Below are 24,818 nucleotides of genomic sequence, written 5' to 3'. Positions count from 1 at the left end.
GCAGGTTCCAAAAAAGGCCTTGAGATGGTAATATGTCATAAGTTGAACATGGCTATCCAGACTGGCTACCCACAGTCAAAAGGGCTAATGTAAATTTTTACGTATAAACACATGAAAAGTTGAGTAAGAGCAGTGAGGAACTCCTAGGTCGCTATTTGCTGCAGTCGTAATTATCGCCAAAACACCCTGCATTCTTATTTCCACAATTCAAAAGAGACTTTGATAAATAGGAGGAGTCTTGGAGAGCAGAATGAGTAAAGGACTGCAAAACAGGCTGCACAGTGAGAGTCTGCAGGAGCTTGGCCTATTTCTCAAAGAACAAAAAGGCAAAGAGTGACTTGTTCACCATCTTGAAGGCACATCCATCATGAGCAGAGTTTGGATAGGGGCTGCCCAGGCTAGGGCATAAAGGGAGAGCATTGAAAGAGATGCAGAGGATGGAAGCTAACAGATTCAGATTACCACAACATATTTTTAACAGTGAGGTTAACTAACCATAGGAGCAGCTTTCTCAACTTGTGGCGGACTCATCATGACTGAAAAAGTTTCTTCTTTTTAAACCAGATGTGGATCTGTCTAAAAAACCCCTGATGCTGAAATAGCCATTCTTCAAATAAGAAACCCTTTTAACCTCATATAGGATGTTGGAGCATCACATTGTGCTGCTTTCACTTTAGAGTCAATGAACGGTTGAACTTGTGGGATCTGCTGGTGCCTCTAGGAGGAGGTGCGAGCCCCAGGTTGAGACCTCTGAGGCAGGGAGGATTTTCCCTACGATGCCTGTTTTTACCATAAGTCTTCTATGTGATCTTGATCATTTGCTCAGTTTCTGAGCTTCAGCTGCCATGTTCATAAAGTGGAGAGAATGATTCTGTTTTTCTGCCAGTTGCAGAACACCTCTAGAACTTCATATAAAAGTGCTTCCTAAGCTTTATGTCTTTTTCATCATAATTCCAGAGCAAAAAATCTTCTYGAGCATTCACTGCAGCTCTTAATGCTTGTGCCCCTGTGGTAATGGCCCCTTTTTAGCCACTCTGCAAATACCCAGTGGGAGCAAAACAAGTCTGCTGGCACGAGTGTTGGTAAACAGAGCTTGTTTTATGTCCAGATTACGTAATGTTTGCAGGAGCTGAGTTGGTAGAAATTGGATTCAAATGTCYGTCTAAGTGGAGAATAGGCCGTGCGACTAAGGTGACGGGGGAAACCGTCTGAGCTGTGAATTGTGAGCAAGATGCTAAAGGCACTGCTGGTTTTCTTGCATCGAGTACTTGTGAATATCTCAGATAAGGTGTCCCTTCATGACAGTAGTGGGACAAAAGGGCTTGAAAAGCTCTGGTTTCGGGCAAAATGAAAATCTTCTGGTGTGGAGCTGGAGGTCCTGGAGCATCCCCCAAYGCTTGCGTGCCCCTTCCTTTGCTCATTTTGCCGAGGGCATGTGGGGAGAGCCCATGTTTGGGACACGAGGCTGTGATGGCCACGTGACGTGGAAAGGTCGTTGGAGCAAAACCGAAGCTGGGCAGGGTGCCCGGCTGCCCGTGGGATGCTTCCCYGCCGAGATGCGCTGCCTGCCTGCCGCCGCCGCTCGGCCGAGCCCCAAGCATGGAAAATCCCAGGTCTTTCGGCGCGGCGAAGACGGGGCCCCAGGTCTGGCGGGGCAGAGGTCGTCCTGGAGGCTCTTGTGCAACAGGAAGGTGAGATGTTGTAGTCCAGAGCTGCAAAGCCTTTCCCGGCAAATCATTAAATGGTTATAAAATTAACCCAATCACAAGACCTATTTTAAAGTTCGTATTTGCTGCCATTTTTTTTCCCCCCCTGAACTTTGATAGGGACTTATTTTGGAAAAACAAGGCTGTGTGGAGGTGAGGGGAGTCGAAAGGCGTCTGATACTCGGTGCCACAGCAGAGGGATCGCAGGATAGCGAGTATGCAGGGGGTGACAGCGCTGCCTGCAGCGCGTCCACAGCCCAGAGCACGGGTGCGGGCAGCTGCGACCCTCTCGCCAAAATCCCCTTCTTCCCGACGTTTGCAAGGCTGGCCTGGGACGGTTAGAGTATGTTGCCTGTATACTAACCATGCTTGCAGGCAGCCGGGAGCATTAATTGATGTTTGCAAGATACCCTGAAAACAGGAAACCTTTCTATTTTATTAATGGTTTGCAGTCTTAAATTTCTCTTCTGGGGAGTAGTTGCTCCAAATCTGAGCTATTTCTAAATGGTCTCGTTCTTTTTGTTGAACGATTGTCCTGTCTTAAGTGAGAACTTGCTTAGTACAGGTGCAATTTGTCCTCTTTTGGGGTAAAATAAGTTACATAAGCAATACTACATCTTTCTTTTTGAAGTGGTTTGCTGTTGATTCATGTAGGTTACACAATTTCAGAAAACCCCTCCRTACCGTAATTCTTTCTGCCCGGTTTTAGTTGTGCACCTTGGCTTTTGATTTTGCAATGAAGATCAATTATTGGATCCATGCTGTGTTTCACTGCAACATTTCCATACACCGGAAAATAAGTATCCCTTGACTTACAACTAGCTTTCTGAATTGCGTTTCACCTGTTTCATCAGATCAGTTGAAGGCTTCACTGATCTACTCTTATATCAAGGTGGTCTTAAAATTTTTTGGTTGTTCTACCCCTGTCAGAGGCAAAGTGTGTTTATTTTAAAGTCACTGGTGAAACTTTCCTTGAARAAAACTGGAGAAAATTGTGCCATTGGGAGGAAAAAATGCTTTATATGACCTTTAGTGAGCAAATGGAAAATAACTTAATGAGAGCAAAGCTATTTCTTAGGTATATAAGAGGAGCCAGAGTAAAGAGAAATAATCAGTTGCCATGGGAAATAGATCACTAATCTAGTGTGCAAACATGTCACAACATGATTCTTTATGTTTGCAAAATTTAGCACTCCTGGGTTGGTTGTTCCTGTCCTGCTGGTTTAGAGGAAGTAAAGCTATAGGGAATTCATGGGAGCTGACAGATGCCAGATGAACTTTAGGAATATAAAGGTTTTACTTCACAATATCTCATATGTAACTTTACCATAGTCTAAAATTAGGACTGCAGATGATCTTTAAAGGCAGATCTTGGGAACCTCACATGAAGCAGTAGCTCCCCTGTGAATAATGTATTCAAAAATCCAATTAAGTTACTCTAGATTCTTTGGTATTTTCATTTCCACATGCACTGGAGCACTTGAGTTTTACTAGCAAAATTGCTTGTGAAATGCAAAGGTAGAATGCTAAAAGCAAATAACAAGTTCTCTCACTCTTGCCAACTTGCAAACACTCACTACAGATATATTAAATGGTAAATCCACATTAGCTTAAATTCACTTAGCTCTATCCATCCAGGGTGTCAAAGCAGATTCTGCTCTTTAGCTCTCGAGCATGATTATTTTTCATCATCAGTGTGTGCGTGTGTGCGTGTGTGCGTGTGTGCGTGTGTGTTACTGAGCTGGTGTCTGCAGTGGGAGCTGCAGTGGGAGCTGGAGGCTATCATGTTCAGCTAAGGCTTGCAGGGAATTTTTGCAGGTGGCCAGGCAGGTCTTGCCTCAGCCTTACCTGCTCTCATGGCTTGCTGCCCATTCAAACACTTCATCTGAGACCACTTTATCTCCAAAATGCGGTTTCATACAATTCCCAGTTCATGCTGTTCCCTGAATCAGCCGAGCCAAGGCGGATGGGGACTTGCCGGGATTTCTCTGAGGGCGATGGCAAGGGGAGGTACAGAGGTGGCTTTGAATAACAATTCAACCTGTTCAACAAGCTGGAAAATAGTGGCAAAATAAATAGCTCTGGGGCTTCCAAATGCCTCTGAGCTGTTATTTATAGCCCTGCGGGCACGCTGCCTCGCAGGCACTGACAATAACCCTCTTCAGCCCGGCGGTGACAGACRGGTCCGTCACTCTCCGGTGTGCTCCGGGCAGTCCCCTGCCTCCCGGTGCTGCTCCGGGGTGCTCTCCTCCCTGCGCTTTGGGCAGTTGTCCCAASTTCTTTCCCCAGCTCATTATTTCGGCTAGGGCTGTCATGACAAATGACTTTGGTCTAGTTTGTGCCTCCTGGGCGGATGAATGAAGCCTCACTGCAGGCGCAGAGAGGGAGCCTGGCTTGCCGCCAGCCTTGGACGAGGGCTCGGTGGCACTGAATATGGGCAAGCTTGCGGCAAATAGGAAGTGGCACAGCACCATAACTCTTGATTTACTTATTTCCGTAGGGCCTGGGATGGGTTGCCTTGGAATTGTTTCACACAGATCTCTCCAGAGACACTGATCCAATAAAAGAAACCTTTCTCTATGCCTCCTTTTGCAAATATGGAGACCCGATATGTCCCTTGGACCTCTCTAAGGTGTTTTCTCATAGCCATGCAGAGCATGGTCTGCGGAAGCTGCAGAGAAAGCACAAACATATTAAGAGTAGCAGCTGTCAGATGATGCGGACACCTACGGATATTAGCAGCGCTTGTTTCCAGCAGCAGTGCATGCTGAGGATTAGCACCCTAACTCAATGCAGAGGAGCAGGAGCAGTTCCTGCTCTCCACAGCTTCCCTGGCTGATGCCTCAGCGCGTTGCCAACCTGCAATGTATCACAGGTTCAGGCAACCAAGGAAGCCCTGAACCCCATGCATAACCTATGGGGTACGATGTTGCCCTTGATGGGAATGGTTTGGGGGAAATACTGTATCCTTGAAGGAGTAATTGGTGCATGTTGCTTGTCTGTGATAGGTGTTTCCAAGTGAAAAGACTTCTCTGTAACCCAACATGTGTTACTTTATCCTCTCTGTTTCTCCTGCAGGAAGGAAGATGTCTCTATGTGATCCTACTGATGGCCTTATACTGGTGCACGGAGGCGCTGCCGCTGGCTGTGACAGCCCTGCTGCCCATCGTCCTCTTTCCCTTCCTGGGGATCCTTCCATCTAACAAAGTTTGCCCACAGTATTTCTTAGACACCAACTTCCTCTTTCTCAGCGGCCTCATCATGGCATCTGCCATCGAGGAGTGGAACTTGCACCGCAGGATTGCTCTCCGCGTCCTCATGTTAGTGGGAGTCCAGCCCGCCAGGTGAACGACGGAGCAACCGGGGCGCTTACGGGGGGATGCAAGCTGCCAGTGGTTGGGAAGCCGCGCTGCACACGTGTGCTGCGGGCAGCAACGCGAGCGTCGCCCGTGCGCCAGGGAGCTTCACGTGCTTACTGAGTTTGTTCAGGCGGGCTGTTGCCTTTGCTCAGAAGCTAGCAGAGCCCAGGGAGAACTGTTTTGTTCAGCACCTTATTGATAGTTGTTCTGGTTATTTATGCTCCCACCTGTTACAGGATAGTCGTGGAAGTGTTTTTTCTTATTAATTTTAGGTGATCCCTGCACAGGAGCTCTTCTTCCTGTAGCTAGACTATGTTAGAATACCTGTCAAACTCAAGAAATTCAGCTTTTTCTTCTTTCTGTCTTCCAGACTAATTTTAGGAATGATGTTGACAACGTCTTTCCTGTCCATGTGGTTAAGTAATACTGCCTCCACTGCTATGATGCTTCCAATTGCAAATGCAATTTTGAAAAGCCTCTTTGGGGAGAAAGACACATCTAAAGATCTGAACAGGGAAAATGAAGAAAACCAAGGTAACTGAGACAGGGCAATAGTAGAAGCAAGCTGAGGTCTTCGCTGCTGCCAGCAAATTTGCCCCATTTCATTGCTGCCACTGGCACAAGTACCAGGTTTCTTAGCTGCAACTTGATCTGTGTGCTAGTACCGTTTTAGCAATATGTACTTCATTACAGCAGTGGCAGGTTATTGGCATATAACTCCCTTTTATCCTGCCCCTTCCTCATGTCATGCAGGAGTCAATGCTTATGAGTTGCAAATGTGCCTGGAAAAAACAAGAAAGAACTGGTGATACCCAGCTAACCTGCTCGGTAAACCTGCCGCCGGCACAAACTCAAGTCCAGGTCTGCGCACCCCTTGGGGCACGGGGATGATGAGATTCACACAGGTGCCCGCCGCAGCCGTAGCTGCAGCTGGCAGCTCCTGTAGATCAAAATCCCTCCGGTGGTGGCGGTGTGGCTCTGTGCTGCTGCGGGGACGGCTGGGGCTTGTGTGGGCTGGGGGCAGCAAGGGATGGGGGTGGCCGGGGCTGCGGCGCGGTCGTGGCCAGACCGTGTCTCCTCTGCCCCTCTCCCTTTCCTCATCTGTGAGATTGGAGCCTGAGCTGGGGCAGAGGAGGAGGAAAGGGAGGGCTGGCAGGCTAAATACCCCTTTGCAAAATGCTTTGGTGTCTCCTCTGGTCCAGTTTTAAGTTAGTGCTCGGTGCCGTTGCTGAGTGGGTCGTGGACAGGCTCAGGCAGGGAGACTGCAGTCGGAGAAGGTCTTTCTCTGTCCCTGTTTTCACAAGTATCTAAGAGCAGTTTGTGCTTCTGGCACAAGACAGTAATGAAAAACAGCAAAGCAGAAATGAAGTTCCCTTCGCAGCTCTTACTGATAGTTGGAGCAATAGTCACAGCTTCTCTTGCTTGCACTAATTAGCACTACTTCTGTTTCTGCAATTTAAAGGCAATGGCTTTTTGGTTACTGCTGATTTCTAAGGCAGAAAAATGAGTCCCCAGAAGAAGACTCAAACATTTGCATATTCTAATAAAGATATACTTGATCATTCATCATTAATGTGTAGCAATCATGAGACACTTGCATTCCAGGTTGCTTTATCACATTTGGTGTATGAATTGTTGACCATGCACMTCTATTAAAATCAATCCCGCTGACCTTCTTGCTATAATTTCCTATTCTGGAGAAGCACCGCATTTTGTGAGTCTGCTCTTTAACCTCCTTGATCCCTGTCTTCTGAAATGATTTGATGTCTAGTTGTTACTATAAATACAGCAGATTTTGGGAGCATGTAAATCAAGACCCCCTTTGTCATAGACATTGGCAAGCGTGAAGTTAATGTCCTTGGCTCATAATGCTCACAGTGGTGTGAGAAGGCAGAAAAGGCGGAGGGAGAGGGGTGCAAGCAGAGGAATGAGTAAAGTGTCACTTGGAAAATTTCCTGTGATTACATGATGATGTATTTTTCTTTTGAGGCAGAGACTTGTAAATGTAGTAAATACAAGTGAAGGAGGAAGTCATCTGTAAAATATAGAACATCGAAATGCAGAATTTCCTGTAGCCTTTTTACTTGAAGTTTAGTATTCCAGGATAGACTCATCCTTTTCTGTAACCTTTCTGAATAGATGAGGAAAAACTGAGTTCCTTGAAGGAAGCCCTAAACCTGAAGTCAGTCAAGAACTAAGAGTCTGATTTTATACCTAGAGGAGAAGTGAAAATGAGCTTTCTGTAGAGGTTTCCTATCTGGCAGGTGTCATTTGCAGTCGGGACCAGTGGCACTTCTCAGATGGCACGTTGCAGCTGAACTCTTTCCCAGACCTGATGAAACCGGGCTCCTGACAGCAGACTGTGTATGAAAGCAAACTTTAATGAAATATGATAACATCAATTTGCCGATCTGTTTGGGTACGCTTTAATAGCACTGTAGTAGTGGTCCGAAGGCTAAAAAGTAAAGTTGACTAGGCAAAAGAAATAGATTAAAAATGCATTAAAGAATATGTAGCATTCAAAGGCATTTAATTTTCAGAAGAAACCTCAACAAGTACATAAAATCAGCTCTGTGAGTATGTAGCAGTCAGCTTCGCTTGCACATACTGTACAAGAATTTAAATTATGTCTCTGATAAATGGATCACATTTTTATGCTGATGAGATAACCGTGAGGTTGGAATCACTTATACCCATGCTTCCCCATGTGAGTAGCATTTTGCAGGTCGGTAAATGTTTGCTTGCTTGAGCTGTTGATAGCTAAGGATTTGGAACGGTTTTGGGTTCATTTTGACACTGTTGGCTACTGCTACAAAAATTCAGTGAGATGAGTTGTGGCAATCGAAACTCCAGCTGGTTCCGCTTGTTCTGATTTTTCTCCTGCTTGGAGAAAATCTTCTGCAAAATCAGACAGGAGGGATGACTCTGCCTTGGCCATAGCAAATAGCCTATGTCTTGTAACCAGCCAGGTGTGGGAAGATAAACTGCGTTCAGGGCTTGAGGGCGTCTTGGTGTGTCACGGACCTGTGAATGATGTCTCTAAGGGGAATGGCTGAGAAATGCGTATTTTTGCCCCCTGCTGCCTACTTCTGCCTGTGCTGATGGGGTATGACCCCAGCACCGACACCAGCACCCCTCGGCRCATGGTGACATTGCTCTTCAGGCCTCTTAAACCTTGTAGAAGCTATAGAAATGTCATTAAAGCCAAAGCTTTTTAGGACAAGCCCTTCTGCCTCGAAGGTACTTGGGTGAAATGGGAGGTGGGATGTTACGCAGCTTTCAAGGTTAATTTACAGTGAAATGCTTAATTTCTTGCTCAGAGGTAGCAGATAACGTGGCCGTCATTCAGCCTCTGCCAAGATGTAGAGCTAGAGAGAGACATTGGTGGAGCTGGGCTCATGGGTACAGCCAGCTGGTGCTCTCAAAGTCATAAAAAAAATGAAGTGGCTCTTCAGAGGAACCAAAACCATTCACTAATTCATGTGGCATTTGAGGAATGTTTCCCGCTGAATCAAAAAGTAAGGGGAAATAATTTTTAACACATTGAAAGGCTCTATTGTGACATTCTCTTGGTGAGCTGTTTGATTTGGAGATGAAAAAATGCTTCTTTTTGAACTTTTCCAAACAAATCTTTTGGTTGTTTTGTTCGAAACTAATCTTTTAAATTTTGTTTTAAGATAGATAAAAATTAAAGAGAAAATAGTTTAAAAAAAACAGATTAGGTAACTCTACAATGAAACAAATCTTGTTTTGGGTCAATTCAAAGTTATTTATTTTCCAAGATTTAAAAAAATTCTGCTTAAATTTATCTTTGGCTATTTTCTTCCCCCTCATTCAGGTTTTCTTTGCTTGTAGCACTTAACTGGAAAATCTGTTGTTCATCCCACTCCAAGCAGGACCTCCAGAACTGCAGGATGGTCACTGAATCCTTCTCATACTGCTCAATGAAAGGTCCTTATGGCCCGGTCCTCACTCAGTGGTTTTCATCCTCTTTTGACTTTTGAACCCCTAACAATTTTCAGCCCCCCTTTTAGAAGTTTAATAGGAGAAGATTGCTCTACAGCATCTCTGACTTTCCTTTTCATTATTGCCTTTTGCAGACCTTCTTGGACAGATAACTCACAGATGCCAGCAAGGTCCTAGCAAGAGGAGATGGGAGTTCAGGCTTAGCAGCAGGAAAAAATTGAAAAATTCTAAGTGGAATGAAATATGTATCTTTGCAGAGCCAGCACTAGGCTTGAGTGGGAGTTAAATGATAACAGGCCTTGGKCGAAATCTGTTGGGGGATCGACACTCAGCCATGGGTTAATGTTCTTCCTGCTAATTACATCCCGGCATCATAGCAGCGTTGGGGTGAAAGCTCAACATGTGTGTGTCCCAGCCCATTAACTTCAATTCAGTAAATTAGCAATGTGTAAAACATGACATTGCAMAACTCCTTGGTTCACTGAGCAGGAATGAGCCAGTTGTCTTCAGTGCACAAGTGAGGGAGTTCAGAGACTTTGACCACYGGCTCCTTTCTGTGCAGCCCGCTTGCTGCCTCAGCGGGTAAACAGGTAGAAGAAGAGTGTGTTTCTGCCTGAGGAAGAGTGCAAGGAAATTTGGGGCTTGCTGGGGTGATGATGGCAAGAAGTGGGCTCTTCATGCAATGATCTGCAGAGCAGGGAAAGTGGAGGGACCCAGGCATCTGGGCTGAGATAAAGTGCAAAGACCCAAAGCAAAGATAGCAGAGCCAGCAGTGACAGTGAAGGGGCACCTGGACTGAAGGGGGTGAAATTCAGAAATGCTCTGAGCCTGAGGAAGAATATGGAAAGTAGGATTTAATAGCACACCTGTATTTCAGACCTCAGGAGGTTAAGCCGTGAGTCAGAACTATGAAAAGTCACAAGCCTTAATTGCGAGATTTAGCGAAAAGGAGAGATTGCATTGCGTTTCTCATCTGTCTTTCGATTTCTGAATCCTGTGTGTGGGACAGAGTTGGGTGCACCTCCCCATATTTTGCAAAAGAGAACATCAGTTGTCCTGTTCTGTTCAAAAGACGCCCTTTTCCTAAGTGCTCTCGAATCCTGCTCACCCTTGTCAAGGTCGGCAGCAAGGGAGATGGAGAGGCAGAGATGGTGTAACCTGCACAGGAGGGTCCCTGAGAGCTGGGTATGCTGCGAAGTCCCTGGGGTGGCCTCAGACGTGGGTCCTGGCACTGGGCTTGGGAGGAAGCTCTTAGCCTGCAGGGTGCGTTGTTTGAAGAGGGATGATGGTTTAAGATAGTCCTTGCTCTCTGGGTGGATTTCAGAGGACCATGTATGAAGCCTAATCCCCAAGTGCGTCCCACTGTTGCCTTTAAAGAAGGAATTACAGCTTTGTGGTGGTTTTGCATGAAGTGTCTGCAGGGGGTTAAAATGCTCATCTGCTGGGAGTGGGCAGCTTGGGTCCAGACAGCACTCTTGCCATACCATGAGGAACACGCATTACGAAGTTGTCAGGCTCAGCAATTTTTGTTTCTAAAAATTGGCTATGGCTAACCAACGAAATAAATATACAATTGTGTAAATGACAACCTGGAACTGCTGTTCAAATTAGAATATCCCAGACTCTGACCAGAGGCAGAACTAATAAAAATACCAAGTCCGTCAGGGTCTCGGAGAAGTGGTGTGTGCTGTAGTGAGAGTATTTGAGCCATCAAACTGGGGGCCTGGAGCAGCGGCTGGAGGAGGTGGGCTTGTCCATCCCAGCTGGGCGCTCCTGAGGCCCATCCCCACGGTGTTAGTTCACCCTTCGTTTGCACAGTCCCCGCTCTGTAAATGCAGTTTCCTCCTCTGTTTGGCTCAAGGAGAGTTTTCTAGATGCTTTGAACTGTTTTAAAGTCCTAATCTTTCTTTTTCAGCATCTTTACAGCAGAATAAACTTTACACTGTACCAACTGAGATGCAGTTTCTGGCAAGTACTGAGGAGTAAGTTAACTATAAAGTTTGTATTAGAGAGCTGAGAGAGATAGAGAATTATCCCCTGAGCTAGACACAGCTTTAGGAATGTGATGTTCAATACTGAAATGTTTTGATTATGCCGAACTTCCCAGCCGCTAACAGGCTGACCAGAGAAACCCCCCTGTGTCTGTCCAGCAACCTTCTGCATGTCCAAACCATTGCAGAAGTTTTCGAGTTGCTTTGAAATGGTAGCCAGAGGTGTCTTCTGCTGGAAAATTGTGCCTTGATTTTTCTCAGGAACATCAAATATGTGAAGCAGGTGATGTAGAAACCACCAGGCTTCACGCACTGTTGATGGTCCACCTTTGCTAACAAATGATGGGGAAGAAGTATCTTCTCAGGAGCAGATGTTTCTTGCCACTTGGTGCTATCAAAATTTTTTTTTTCCTTCTAGCAGAAACACTGTTGCCTTTTTGCTGTTCTATGAGTTGCTGGGAGTCTGGGGCGAGGCGCGTGCACCCTCGGCTCCCACGGGCAGGCGCTGCGGGTGGCCTCTGCAATCCTGCCCGGTGCCAAGTGGCAACTCACTGAGCAGTGCGGAAGCCTGACAGACCCCTCCTGCCAAAACGAGCCACTTAGGTGTCCTTGAGGACATTATTAGCTTGGATTACTAAGAACTGGGAATTTTCCCTCTGTCAAGGCTCTAAATTGGTTGCACTGTATTTAAACCAGGGCTTTCACCGGATTCTCTTTTGGAATGTTTTAAAGCAAAGATCTGACGGAGGAGAAGGAGCTTGCCAGTGATGCGCTCTCAGACTTAAAGAAGGAGGAAGAATACAAAACAAATATCTGGAAAGGTTTCCTCATCTCAATCCCATATGCAGCCAGCATCGGCGGTACAGCGACCCTGACGGGAACGGCACCAAATCTCATCCTCCTAGGACAGCTGAAGAGGTATGGGAGGCTGTTCCTGGAAAACCCTGCTCGTCTGCGAGTAAATTCTGCAGAGCTGAGGCATATTCTCCGTCCCTGTAGGAAACTCACTTATGGGCTGAGAGCTGGTTTGGAAAATCCATGCCGCCTCACAGCGTTTTGGGACACTTGTGAGCAGAGAAAAGCAGAGAGTGATTCCAGCTACCTTAGCTGGAATAAACAGTCAGGCTTCCAGCCAGACCAGTACATATGTGCTTCACTTTATTGATGCTGTTAATCCCATTGAACTTAATGGGATTTAACTGCCAGTTTAAAATTAATCTTGTAACTGTTTTGGTGAAACAGGCCATGTAGTGTTTTGTGAGCAGCTGTATCTGCCACAGTTTGGTAGAAAAGAAAAACAGGGAACCCACTAATTGTGACCTGTTCTTTTAGTCATAAAAGATGCTTCCTATGTGCGTAGGAGCATAGATTCTTGCCATAGTAAGTGAATGCAGCTACTTCTTAACTTTGGCCTCTACAAATAGCATGCTAAGGATCTTCTAGGCATGGGGAACATCCCTGTGAAGTTCATGCTCAGACTCCCCAGCTGGTGTTGTACCAGGACTTAGATAAACCACAGTAAGATCCTGGGTGTTCAAGAATATTGTACAAGAATATCAGAATATGGAGAACCCAGTTTTTCAAAACTTCCCTTCCTGGCTCCTTGTCTGGTTGGGTGATGTCAGTTCTGTGCAGCAGAGTTGCCTGGCGAGGTTGTCCCAACACAACATTGCCCAAATCCCATAGTGCCCGGAGAACTGCTGTTCCACACAGAGGAATATTTATTAAAAGCACAACTGGCAAGTTTGTGGGATGTTTTGCTGCTAGTTTCAGATGTTTGTTTACCCTTAAATTGAAGGGTTATTTTCCCTTCTTGCATTAACTCTTTTTTTCCCATTTGCTTAGTTATTTTCCAGAATGTGATGTGGTGAACTTTGGTTCTTGGTTTATGTTTGCATTTCCTCTAATGCTGATTTTTCTTCTCATGGGATGGCTATGGATCTCCATCTTGTATGGAGGAATTAACCTCAGGTATGTTTATATTCAGCTATTCATATGTGTTAGTTTGGTTATACCAGCATTGTAAATCACATGTTCATCTGGACTCTTGTACTAAATCTACTGAAATCGCCTAGAATTGCCCTGTGGGCTCGGGGGGGGGGGCGGGGGAGGAGAGGAGGGAGGAGGGCTTCATAACCACCTTTGGGATACTCATAACTATCTATTTTAAGAAGTGGTATATGTGTTGTCTTTGTTCAACAAAAATTTCTAAGATCTGTAGAGGTTTTTCGAGCAAAACTGTCAAAATTGAGTCATTTATCCTCCAGCCATGAGTGTCTGGTTACTTCTGTCGATCCTGTTCACCAGCGAGAGCTGAAGGACAGGAGAAAGTGATGAACGCAGACCTGACAGTAACTGCTTTCCATACCTTGTTCCAAAGGCGCTGGGGGTGAATCTACGTGGGAAGGAGTTAAAGGATGAAACTACCATGAAACTGCTCAGAAAACATTGAAGAGGCAATGTTTTCTTAAACAAACCCCCAAACCCTGATATTTTCACTTCTTTTCCAAGCAGCTTTAATCAAAAGCCCTCTTGTAAATGCGACTGTTTCCAAGGTGTTGTGCCATAATGTGTGGGTATGGATTAGAATATCCCAGGGAAACCAGATCACACTGCTTCCCTGTGGATGGTCATTGCCACGTAACACCAAAATCAGCTGTGCAAYTCCAAGTCTACCTAACTCAGCACCTGCCCCCAAAGATCTGGCGTGCTTACTTGGCTGTAAAAATAGACTCCCATGGAAACACAAAGGTTACGGCTGAATATTTCCTTTAAAAAAAAAAAAATCCATTTTTTCATCTCGGATTACAGACAGTTTTGAACATTCAGATACATGCAGTAAACAATTGCTGATATGCAAATGAGAGTTTTGGAGCTATTTGACAGTTACAGATATTTTATCAATCTGAAATACATGCACAGATTTTTTTTACRTATTTGTTCAATTAAACACAATTTTTTTAGGTTCAATTTTACTGCCTGACCTGGGCCTATAGAAGTCAGTGGCAGAATATCACTGACAGAAGAGAAAGCAGGATCAAACTTTAAAGAGGAGGATGAAATCTTGGTTCCACTGAATTAGTAGCAAAAATCTCCTAGAAGAAGGAAGAGCCAGGATTTGTTCCTAGGGCTGAAACTTGGGTTTGGAACAGATTACTTCATGACAGGGCTTAGTTTTACAACATGTTAATCTGTAACTGAGAGTAACGTGTTTTACTGGTAAATCTTTGCAGGGCACTTACAAGGTCTCCTCCAACGTCTAGTGTACACTATTTAAAACAATTATCAGGTTGCCACGCCGATTCATTTTGGAGCCTGTTTTTTCCCCCTAAATACTCTCATGTGATAGTATCAAACTCAGTCCTGCTTCCTCCAGGGACCATACACAATTTATAACTTAGAAAGATTTTTAATTGTTATTTGGAGTTTAAAATGTAAGTAGAGGGGGGAAAAGAGAGGTGTCTAAATATTTACATTGTCTCGGAGACAGGAACAAATCAATGGGAAAGCTGCAGTCTAGAAAATAACCAAACCAGGTCCGTAAATTTCTAGACAGCTAAGCTTGCGTGTAATTGCTCAGTGGGGCTGTTTTCAGCCAGACACTTAAGTAAGTGCTTAAACTAAAGCTTGGGGTAAGGTCCCAAAAATTTCAGTGAGTTATGAGTCTACTTAACTGAAGTTACTTGGAGCTCCAGACCAGCAATGCAGTGAGGACCATCCTTCAGCTGGACCTGTAAGAGAAGCGCAGACATGCTGATGGAGGATTTCTTTAAGCAAGACGGTACAAGTACCTGCATAAGCCCTAATGCGGTGGCAGTTATCCTGCTATGAACTAATGCTGTGTGGAGCTTTGCAGGCGGGCGTGAGGTTGCTCCACCAGGGTCTCGGCTGCTCTGCAGCCGGGTGGCCGTGGCTTGCACGATGCAGAGCCTGAGGCCCATCAGGTGAGGGAAGAGGTAGATGTGCTRGCTGCAAGCCTGGGCAAAAGGCAAAATTGCTTTTCTGCTAGGAGAACGTGATTCCTTTTGTTTTGTTTGGCTCTTCTCTATCAGCACGAAGCACAGCTTTATTGGGATAGCTGTGTCCAGGAGAGATACCAGTATTCCCAAGTGGCGAAGTGCTTCTGAACAGACATGCAAAGCTGCGCGAGTACGACCGCATTTATGCAGGCATGCGTTTGGCTGCTCTGGTTCCAGCGACTGAGTGATGGTGGCCAGGCTTTGTATACRGACAAATCCTCGGTGCCTGCAGGACTGTACCTAAGAATCAAGCTAAAGAAAAGCAGGTTTCCTAAGAAGAGAAGTTATTCCTTGAGAATCAAATTTTAGCTGTCCTTTCCCTGGCCCTGTTGGAGCCAGCTCTCAACAGCAGGCACATTTTGCTTAAACACAAGAGATGTAAAAAAGCTTAGTTATAGGCTGACTGAGCTAAGATGAAGCTGCAGTTAGTAAAAAATAAAAATAAAAAATAAAAAAAAAGCAACCAACCCAAACTCAAAGGACCAGGTATAACTATTTGAGGTTCAGGAGTTTTTGAATGATCAGCCATTCATTCCCCACCACACTATCCCTTTAAAACCATGAATGAATTAAGCAAGCTCAGGCAGCACAGGGCCCTGCATCTGATGGCGTAAGGCTCATTTTTAGGTTTAATCAAGGTCACAGGCAGCGTTAGAAATCTGTCCCAGTGGCATGGGATAGGATGGGATATGAAGTGCGAGATGTGAATATATCATTTGTATGTGCATGCTACAAAGGATCAAATGGTGAGTGCTGTCAGCGCTGCCAGCCTAAGAGGCTTAGCCTGGAGCACATTAACATTCCCGGCCAGTTAGGAATTCCTCACATTTTTGTTGGTCCTCAGCAGCATTCGGAGCTCACTCAGGAAAGTGCAAGTGACTTGAGAAGTGGAGGAACAGATTCGTTTTCCGTGTCACCCGCTTCCTCATCATTCTGCCAAAGTAGTTATCTGGTAGCGATGATGAAATCCGGCAATGTCGGGACTTTCTTTTGGCAATCAGAGCCCATGCTGAAGAAAGCTGTTCAGCATGTAAATGAGAGGAAACGTCCTACCCTCTGGGGGAGAGCATGGGTCTCCTTTGCCTGAATGTGGGGAGAAAGGATATATAAAATAGGGCCTTACTACCTTTGTATACACCAGAGACTCATCGTTGGTCCTGCTATACCCTCAGGAAGTCAGTGCACGTAAGGTGCTCTGCAATTTCATCGCTGTGTCCCCATCAGGAATCTGCTCTGCTCTCTACGGACGTGCACTGCTGGGTACACAGATCTGCTCACCTAGCATCTGGGCAGGATTCATCCCCAGGCTTTGTAGGCAGCACGAGGGCTTTTCTTCCGGTATTTGGAGTGGTGTTCCTATCACACATCAGAAGACATGCCCTCAAAATGCAAGCCCTGCTCGTTGTCGGTGGCAGCAGGGTGGCCCCAGGTGCCTTTCTGTGCAAGTGGAAGCGCCCACGGGTTTCACAAGCACCTCTGAGTCTTGGCATGAGAGGAAGAAAATACCTACCCTCGACTGCATCCTGTTAGAGGTACGGCCAGGCTTTGCCAGGCTGTTCCYGCTCTCCGTGGTGGGGGTATTCTGAAGATAATACAAACTGCTGCGAGAGATGTGCTGTCAGGCTCAGAGACTTCCTCTGGGAGAAACTTCCCCTCTTTGAAGCTTCCAGAGCAGGCGCTGAGTGTGGCATTTACTCTCGGGTGAATTACACTAGAGACATGTAAAAATGTAACTGTGTTTATTGGCAGGAGCTGGAGAACGAAAAAGTCAAATATAAGGGTGGATGCAGAAGCCCGAGCCAGAGAAGTGATAAAGGAGGACTATCAGAAATTGGGTCCAACCAAGTGAGTCATGACTGAAGCGGAACAGAAATCAAGTGGGTTGGAAATGTCCTGTCTGAAGAGTGGTGGGCTGAGTGACACTGAATATTTTTTGGAAAAAAAAAGAAATATGCATTTCCATGTTCATGACCTGCTGAAGTTTGGGTTTTGCACAATCCAGCCTCTTCATCTTCACTAACACAAATATTTGCAAATAGCACATTTATGCTCAAATGCTTATCAGGAGCAAAATTCATATTAAATTCATGCTGTGTTGTTTAATAACTGTTTGCAATTTCCAGGAACAAAACAGTACCATGTGCTTTATGTAACTAACCAACACAGGCTGAATTTTGAAGATTTGTGCATACCTGTTTATAACTGTTCTGCAAAGCAGGAAGTAGTTGCTGAGGAGACTGATGAATCATATAATAGATGTAAATCCTATGGATTATGGATATACTTTAATAAATCTTAAAAGCTGCTCAGAGAAAATGTATGGAAAGAAGTTAGATACATTTCATGGAATGCAATATTTTTTGTGAATTGCTCCTTCAGCTTTATTAGTCAGGTAAAGGAAGAACAAGAAACTTTTATTGTAGTTTCTCGAAGGTCTTGTCTTCTGGAAAAAGTGTGGTGCAAATTGCAGTGATGAGGATCACACATGGGAGAAAGGAACCRGCAGAAGGAAACCTGAGAGTATTAGACTTATGAGAAATGCCAAAAAGGGGACAGGAGAAGTTGAGTAGCTCCAAGAATCAAATCCTAGGTATGTTCAACCAGCCACTGATATTCTGGGCAATCAGTGATAGTGAAGAYTGTTGAAATTGTAGGCCTTAATCTCAAGAGGTCTGTGTTTCTCCATCTGTAAAATAATATTCTCATACCCACAGAAATGCTGTGGAGATTCAGCAATGGTTGTGTGGCTCTACTGACACTGTAATTACTGCTGTTGTGTGTGAAATGGAGCGTTGCTTCAAAGACGATTGTTTGGGCCTGTGTTGTAGATGAAAGAAATTGGTTTATTTGTTCCATTCAGTACATTATCGAGAAGCCTGCAAAATGTCTCTGTAAGAATCAAAGTCCCACTTTGAGGTCTAGGAGCAAGAAAGTCCATTAAGCCTTGCTCTACCAATCTGATTAGCAACTCTGTAACTTTTAAAATGAATGTAAGTGGCTTTCTCCCAGTAGTTTAAATGCCCTTGTGCTTCTGAGAGATTTTAAACTGTGTTTTGAGGCATCGTCTTAGTTAAATCCTGGCTCCAGTAGAGTCATCAGTGGAGTTGGTACTAATACTTAGCATATGATATTGCCATTTGCAGGCCCCCCTGTTACTTGTCACGTGTCTAAGGGATACTGTTTAGGTTTTGATCTTGGAGAACATTGTTCCTGGTGTGTCATATATGATTTGAATCTCATCTGTCCTTTTGTGCTGGCTTGAACTGAAGTGAGATCATGCCTAGCTGGTCAGTATCAGCCCAAAATGTGCCTTAGAAACACCCCAGAGGACAGCGATAACAGGAATGACCGTGAGAAGCTGCTTGGCCCTTCCCCTCTACCACATCCCGAGGKCTGACTTTGCGTGTGCGAGTGGTGACATCTGATCGGAGCATGCCTGATGCCCGTCTTGCCTGTCCTTAGTGTCTTCCAATAAGAGAGATTTGCTGGCAAATACCAATATTTGCAAATAGATTTACAATCTATTCTAGTGTTTCACTGTCATTATTGTTAGAAAAGCTGCCTAACTTCTCACCCAAACTGCTTCAGTTTGAGCTCTTTACTTGTCCTATCTTGGATCTGCCCCCTTAGCACAACTGCATTTTAACTGCATTTCTTTTCATTTTAGGTTTGCAGAACAGGCAATTTTCTTCTTCTTTTGCATGTTTGCGATCATGCTTTTCTCCAGGGACCCCAAATTCATTCCAGGTTGGGCAAGTTTGTTTGCACCAGGGTAAGATTTTATTTTCATTCCACTGTCACATTTTTCAATGGCATTTCCAAGTCTTTGAGATTCCTGGGTTTCTGATTGCRCTGCTTAACACTATTACTCAGGTTTCATGGAATAAATTAAACTGAGCCTCAAGTGCTAGAGGCGGCTTTACTGTTTATATCTCCCAGAGGAGGTACATGAAGCCCAGCTGGAAGCTGGCATTGCCGATGCTTGCGTATGTCTATTTGAGGCCATCCCTGGAGTTTGAATGCTAGGAATGCCTTTTAAAAATGCAGTTACGATGAAATCCTGAACTCTTTATGCAATCCACTGATATCACTGGAGGTCTGGACTGAAGAGAGACTGCAGGAGCTGAGCCTTAGTGCTATCCCATCTGTTTGCAAGTTTATCTCCACTGTGACATCCATCCCTCAGGAAGGCAAAARGATACAATAGTTGGGGAATGCTAAAGCTCAGGGTGGGTGCTGCTATTTCTAAACAGAAAAGACCTTCATAGTTTCTTTTTATAAAGCCATAGCTTGATAAATGATTCCTTAAGGGAACGAAATAGTTACAAATTTTTGCCTCATCAGTTAAATAGCTCTGTAAAATCAAACACATGCATAACCTCTTTCCTGGATGGGGCCTAGCTTTTACCTTAGAAGCTGAGCATTTTACGAAGCGCTCATGAATAAGACAGCCTGGGCTCCTGCCCAGGTCTCCTGCTGCCCCATGGGGAGCTAGGGAAATCTTTCCAGCCCCCATTACCAGCGTTCTGCTTGCAAACCTGCRCACACAGAGCACGGCCCGGTGATCAGAACAGCCAGAGCCTGTGTGTTGGGGATTAGATCTTGTTCTTTGCATTTGTGGGGCTTTGCGGCAGTTTTTGTAGGGGGTTCACAGCCCATCTTAGAAGTGTAGCTCAACAGGGCATTAAAAAGAAAAGAGTCGTGAACAACAAATGTTGTTCAAACCCAATGGAAACTCATAATCTTCTTTGGTAAATCCCTGTTCTCATAAACTTTGTAATSCTACAGACTTGTGCTTCTTACACGTCTTTCTGCTGCTTTTGGACAGGTTCATCACAGATGCCGTTACTGGAATCACCATAGTGATTATACTGTTCTTCTTCCCTTCGCAAAAGCCTTCCTTCAGGTGGTGGTTTGACTTAAAAGGTAAGTAGGTGGTTTCACTTAAAAGGTGAGCAGGAGGCGCATCTGGGCAGGCACCCTGGCCATGTCCGTGCTCCCGCAGCGCAAATGCCGAGAACACGCAGCCTCGGTCCTGCGCCAGCACGTAGCAGCGCAGGGCCAGGCCACGGTGCGTGGCTTGCGGGGTGGCCCGTGCAATCCAATGTATAGCATCATTTTTTTCTGAAGTGCCCAAAGAGGCTTAGGAGTCACTGCCCTGCTGCATGTTGCAGGAATGACTCAGTTACTCGTGTAGCTGTCAGAGGTGATGCCGTGGTGTGTTAAGGAAAACTGAAATCAGTGTTGACTTTAACTCCTGAAGGCCAGACTCTGCAGCAGGGTTCTGGCACTAGGAAGCTTTTGAGGCCTTGGGCCTGTCCTCTTGAGTAGCAATGAGATACAGAAATATTAATCTGTGAGCCACTTGTCATAATTTTATCTGGAGACTTTAGTCTCTGACATTCTTAACGTGGAGGTGCTGCTGCTGGAGGCGACGGGGGCTGGCTTGCCACGGCCCTTCGTGGATGGTGCAGCTCCTTCTGGGGGCTGTGGGAACAAAGTAAGGGCTGCTGTGGCTGCTCTGGGTCCTGCACATTTGCTGTGTTGTCTGTACTCCAGGAAGATGTCTGATCAGGCCTGCTTTGGATAAAATATGGGTGCCCTTGTTCAACAGAAAATTACAGTCTCATTAATGCATCCATCCACACAACAGAGCTCACTTCATCGCATATTAAGTAATGGCCCATGGGGATGATGTGAGTTCTTTGCTGTAAAGCTCCTGGGTTGTTGAATGGCAAGTGGAAAATTAATAACATCTTCATAATTCAAATGTTATAAAATTTCCTCCTCCTATGAACTCTCATCTGTTGAGGACAATATGTATGTTTTTTACAGAGAGAAAATTAACCTGATGTTAAATGTCCCTTAAGAAAGCCTCAAAGAAAACCTAAACTGCTAGAATTTCTTTGCTTTTCAGGTTTTTTCTAAGTTTTTTTTTTTCCTGATCTTAAGTTAAACCATCTTTTAATCATCTAGCTTAAGAGACTCTTGTGCATATTGTAATCATCAGCAACTCGTGGCTAGTGAGCTTCAGCACTGATGTCAGGCTAATGATGTCAGTCTATCAGATGATGACTTATGTGCTCATCTTTGTGTGCGTGTTTGATGTGGGGGTTTTCCTCTTGGTCTAGCCCCGAACACTGAGACGCAGCCCTTGCTGACTTGGAGGAAGGCCCAAGAGACTGTTCCCTGGAACATCATCTTGCTGCTCGGAGGGGGATTTGCCATGGCGAAAGGCTGCGAGGTGAGGCCTGCTGCAGACATCGCGTGATGGTCATTCTGCCCTACCGCTCTTGGCTTTGACAGGGTGCCGTTTGGGGTTTTTGTCTGGCTCTGGGAAATTTGCATCTGCAGATTGACACACCTGAAAGACCTGCTTTTTAACTCCCACCGATGACAGTGAGTGGTATATAACTAACGAGGCTAGCAAACCTTGAAACAGCTTCCAAACTTCTTGCTGCTAAATACTCACACCCTGCATACAGGTGGTTGCGTTGCAGTGGTGGGTAAGCGACGTTATCTCTGGTTGTATGTGCTTTGCAATTCTATGAAAGGATCAGTTTGTGCGCAGAGACGAGTCTGGCTTGTTTTCTCTCCCCGTCTGCAGGAGTCGGGTTTGTCTGTGTGGATAGGAGGCCGCCTGCACCCCCTGGAGGGCGTACCCCCACCGGTGGCCGTCATCCTCATCACTATTGTCATCGCCTTATTCACAGAGTTTGCCAGCAACACRGCCACTATTATAATCTTTCTGCCTGTCTTAGCAGAACTGGTAAGATTAAAACGATGAGCCCTGCCACTCCTCTGCTCCCTTCCTCGCCGTGCCCCGTGAATGGGCAGGTCTGTGTCGCGTCTGTGCTGGGAGAGGCACCCTGTGGGTCTCCTGCCCTCAGAGCAGGGCTTTAGGCACTTGGAAATCCTTGGAAAGAAGCAAAGCAAGTGCCTGTGGCACAATGTGGACGCTGCCAGATAATGGTCTTTCAAACATTATTGGTGAGATATACGATTATGTGTCACAGAGAGTGGGATACAGCTCTGCATAATGCAGTAACTGTTGGCATTCTTTGATATATCTGCTTTTGACTCCTAATCCCTGACGTACGATTTCTGTTCCATTCTGTTTTTCAAGGCCATTCGTCTGAAAGTAAATCCCCTCTATTTAATGATACCAGGAACTATAGGATGCTCCTATGCATTCATGCTGCCAGTCTCAACTCCTCCTAACTCAATTGCATTTTCTTCTGGACACTTGATGGTCAAGGATATGGTAAGTTGTTTTAGATACAGAAAATGCTGAAGACAATCAATTTGAGTGGAGTCTTTAAGAAAGTAATTTTCAAAAGTGTTACCAGTTCAACATCTAGTAAAGTAAAAAGGCAAGTTTAATGCTGTTTTGAGCAGCATTTAAAGGAAAAGGGATATGAAAAGAGCCTTCTTAAAGTCTGACCCTGTGAAATTTGGACCTGCTGTGGTTCCAAGTGCTGTACTCTGCATTTCTCAGACCCTGTTCCTGTTCCCCTAATATCAGTAGCTCAACTTTCAKAGGTCTTCTGGTGCAGAAAAAGGCCCCCTTCTCACTGAAGTAAGCTTATGAGTAAATTTAGACTCGGTCCCAGTTCCCGATCACATTCCTGAGGCTAAATAGATGGTAACATTTTTGATGAATCAAAGCTGGGTAAATGTCTGGAGAACAACCTTTGTGGTATAAGAAAGTCCACTTAAAATGTTGCTAATATTAATGACAAACCTTCCATTTTTATAACACTTATTTTGAAATAGACTTCATGCTTCACATGCTGAGGGTGTCCAGTCTAAGTTCAAGTGTTGTCTTTGTGTTTCTTTTGTAGGCAAGAACCGGGTTGCTCATGAATCTTATGGGAGTTCTGCTTCTTAGCTTGGCTATGAACACATGGGCCAAAAGCATCTTCCAGTTGGGGACCTTCCCTGCATGGGCCAACATCCATGCAGAAAATGCCACATTGCTTACGACAGCTGTAGAAAATGTCACTTTAAGTGCACTAAATAAAATATGAACAAAGCCACCCCAGGAGAGGACTCACTCACTTAGGACTTGGGCACTGGAATCATCAGAGTATGCAGAGGAAGAAGGCCACATGGCTGCTCACACCTACTGGACCCTCTGGTTTAATTTTATTTTTATAAATATTGGTGTATGTCACAATATCAATTTGTTATTTTCTCTGAAGATCTTTCCCCTCTGCCTGACAGGTACCAATCAGATATTCCCAGAGAACTTCATCCATCCTTCATAGGTGGTTGTTTACTGGACAACCCTGCAAGCATATGGCATCTCTGAGGAGATGCCTCTCCCCCTGGGAGAGGGAGTTTTGCTGTTCTAGCTACTGATACCCTATTGTGTTTTGGAGAGTAACCCTGTCCCCAGGGTGGAGGCAGCTGGATTATTTACGTGCTACCCAACGTGAGTGTGTCAGGACCTGGCCCTGGCCATGTGGCTCTAGCAGGACCGTGGAGATCGGGGTTTCATTACGATCTCGTGAGTAATTCTGTCATGTAGGATGAAGACTATTTCTTAAGGTTTGCACATGAAAGGATGATTCAGGAGATGTGTAGGTAGGGCTTGGGGTATTACTCCATGCTTTGGAAATGGGGAGGCAACAGTTTGTTTCCAAACATGTTCAATGGTTTGAAAAGCTAAGACAGTAATTTCTGCCTGGTTCTTTGAACTGAATACACAGATGGAGATTGGGGGCCAAATTTATTCCTGACATAAGTCTGTGGACATTGGTGGTGTCTCACCATTGGTAAATGTAGCCAATCTTAGGTTTGTGAGATTGACTCATTCATGAGTGAGCTGCTGAGTCACAGGTCAGTGGACAATTTACATCGGAATATTATTGACATTTTTGAAGAGTAGACTTTGATTCTTAGCTTTTTAAAAAAATCTGATTACTTGGGTACTTTCAATGAAAGGATTGCAAATTGACTGTGATTTAATCACTTAACATTTTATCCAACTTTTTTTTTTCCTCTGAGAATCTAAAATATTTCAATTAAAAGATCAATCACTGAAATAGATGGACTGTAAGACAAAGGATCTAACTTCTTGGTTTAGGAAGGTTAGTGACTGAGTGACTGAGTCCCTGTGCGAGGTATTGGACTCCACTGGGTCCCTTTCTCTGACAGGGTAGACTGGTGGAGCTCCAGTCCAGGCTGGCTGGCAAGGCTGATCAGCACGAGCTGGGGAGCTGACTCAGTTTTTTTCATACTACACCCGTGTTGCTGACAGCGCTCAGTGCCAGCTCTGAGAGCAGACGGTAATTCATCCCTCAGACCCAACGCTCTTTTCAATCACAGTTACTGCTGCTGTGGGATTGCAGTAGCGTCGCGTCATAGGTAGGAACCTTTGGGGGTTGAACCGAAACCACCAAAACAAATTGACCGAATGTGGAACTTGATTGATCCAGAAACACATTCCTTAATGATCCTGGAAAACGTACAATAAAGCACATTTATTAGCGTGGTGCACATTGTCCTGTTTGCTCTGTAGATCGAGGGGAGAAAAGCAAGGCCCAAGGCTCCCTTTCCACCAGCTTCACTCCCCCGATTTTGGCTGTTGTTCCCCAGAAGAAGTGCGAGGGCGAGCGAGGGCACTGCCCCAGCCGAGCCAGAACGGAGCCCTGCTCAACAGTTGGGGCAATAAGACTGGGAAGCATCCTAGCCCAGGGTCTCGGGGCTGCCCCTGCCGCCTTTGCCAGCCGGGAGGGACGGGACCAGCCTCCTGGCGGCAGCTCAGTGCCG

The 24,818-nt window shown here is 45.3% G+C and overlaps 1 protein-coding gene across 1 annotated transcript in view; it reads left to right on the top strand.

Moving 5' to 3' along the window:
- The window catches only part of SLC13A3 (solute carrier family 13 member 3), a 30,419-nt gene extending 5,963 nt beyond the window's left edge, over nucleotides 1–24,456 (top strand). Inside the window, exons 2-13 of the mRNA XM_026057811.1 lie at nucleotides 4,785–5,050; nucleotides 5,436–5,599; nucleotides 10,947–11,013; nucleotides 11,755–11,940; nucleotides 12,868–12,993; nucleotides 16,791–16,886; nucleotides 18,709–18,813; nucleotides 19,870–19,967; nucleotides 21,173–21,285; nucleotides 21,649–21,810; nucleotides 22,168–22,305; nucleotides 22,886–24,456. Of these exons, the coding sequence (XP_025913596.1) occupies nucleotides 4,785–5,050; nucleotides 5,436–5,599; nucleotides 10,947–11,013; nucleotides 11,755–11,940; nucleotides 12,868–12,993; nucleotides 16,791–16,886; nucleotides 18,709–18,813; nucleotides 19,870–19,967; nucleotides 21,173–21,285; nucleotides 21,649–21,810; nucleotides 22,168–22,305; nucleotides 22,886–23,071 (1,707 nt within the window). The 3' untranslated portion in view covers nucleotides 23,072–24,456. The remainder of the gene's footprint in view (nucleotides 1–4,784; nucleotides 5,051–5,435; nucleotides 5,600–10,946; nucleotides 11,014–11,754; nucleotides 11,941–12,867; nucleotides 12,994–16,790; nucleotides 16,887–18,708; nucleotides 18,814–19,869; nucleotides 19,968–21,172; nucleotides 21,286–21,648; nucleotides 21,811–22,167; nucleotides 22,306–22,885) is intronic.
- The last annotated feature ends 362 nt before the right edge of the window (nucleotides 24,457–24,818 follow it).

This window comes from Apteryx rowi, unplaced genomic scaffold (assembly GCF_003343035.1).
Source record: "Apteryx rowi isolate R43461 unplaced genomic scaffold, aptRow1 scaffold_0, whole genome shotgun sequence".
Classification (NCBI taxonomy): Eukaryota; Metazoa; Chordata; class Aves; order Apterygiformes; family Apterygidae; genus Apteryx; species Apteryx rowi.
The sequence above is the reverse complement of the archived record's forward strand: the minus strand, read 5'-3'. Positions and strand labels throughout refer to the sequence as shown.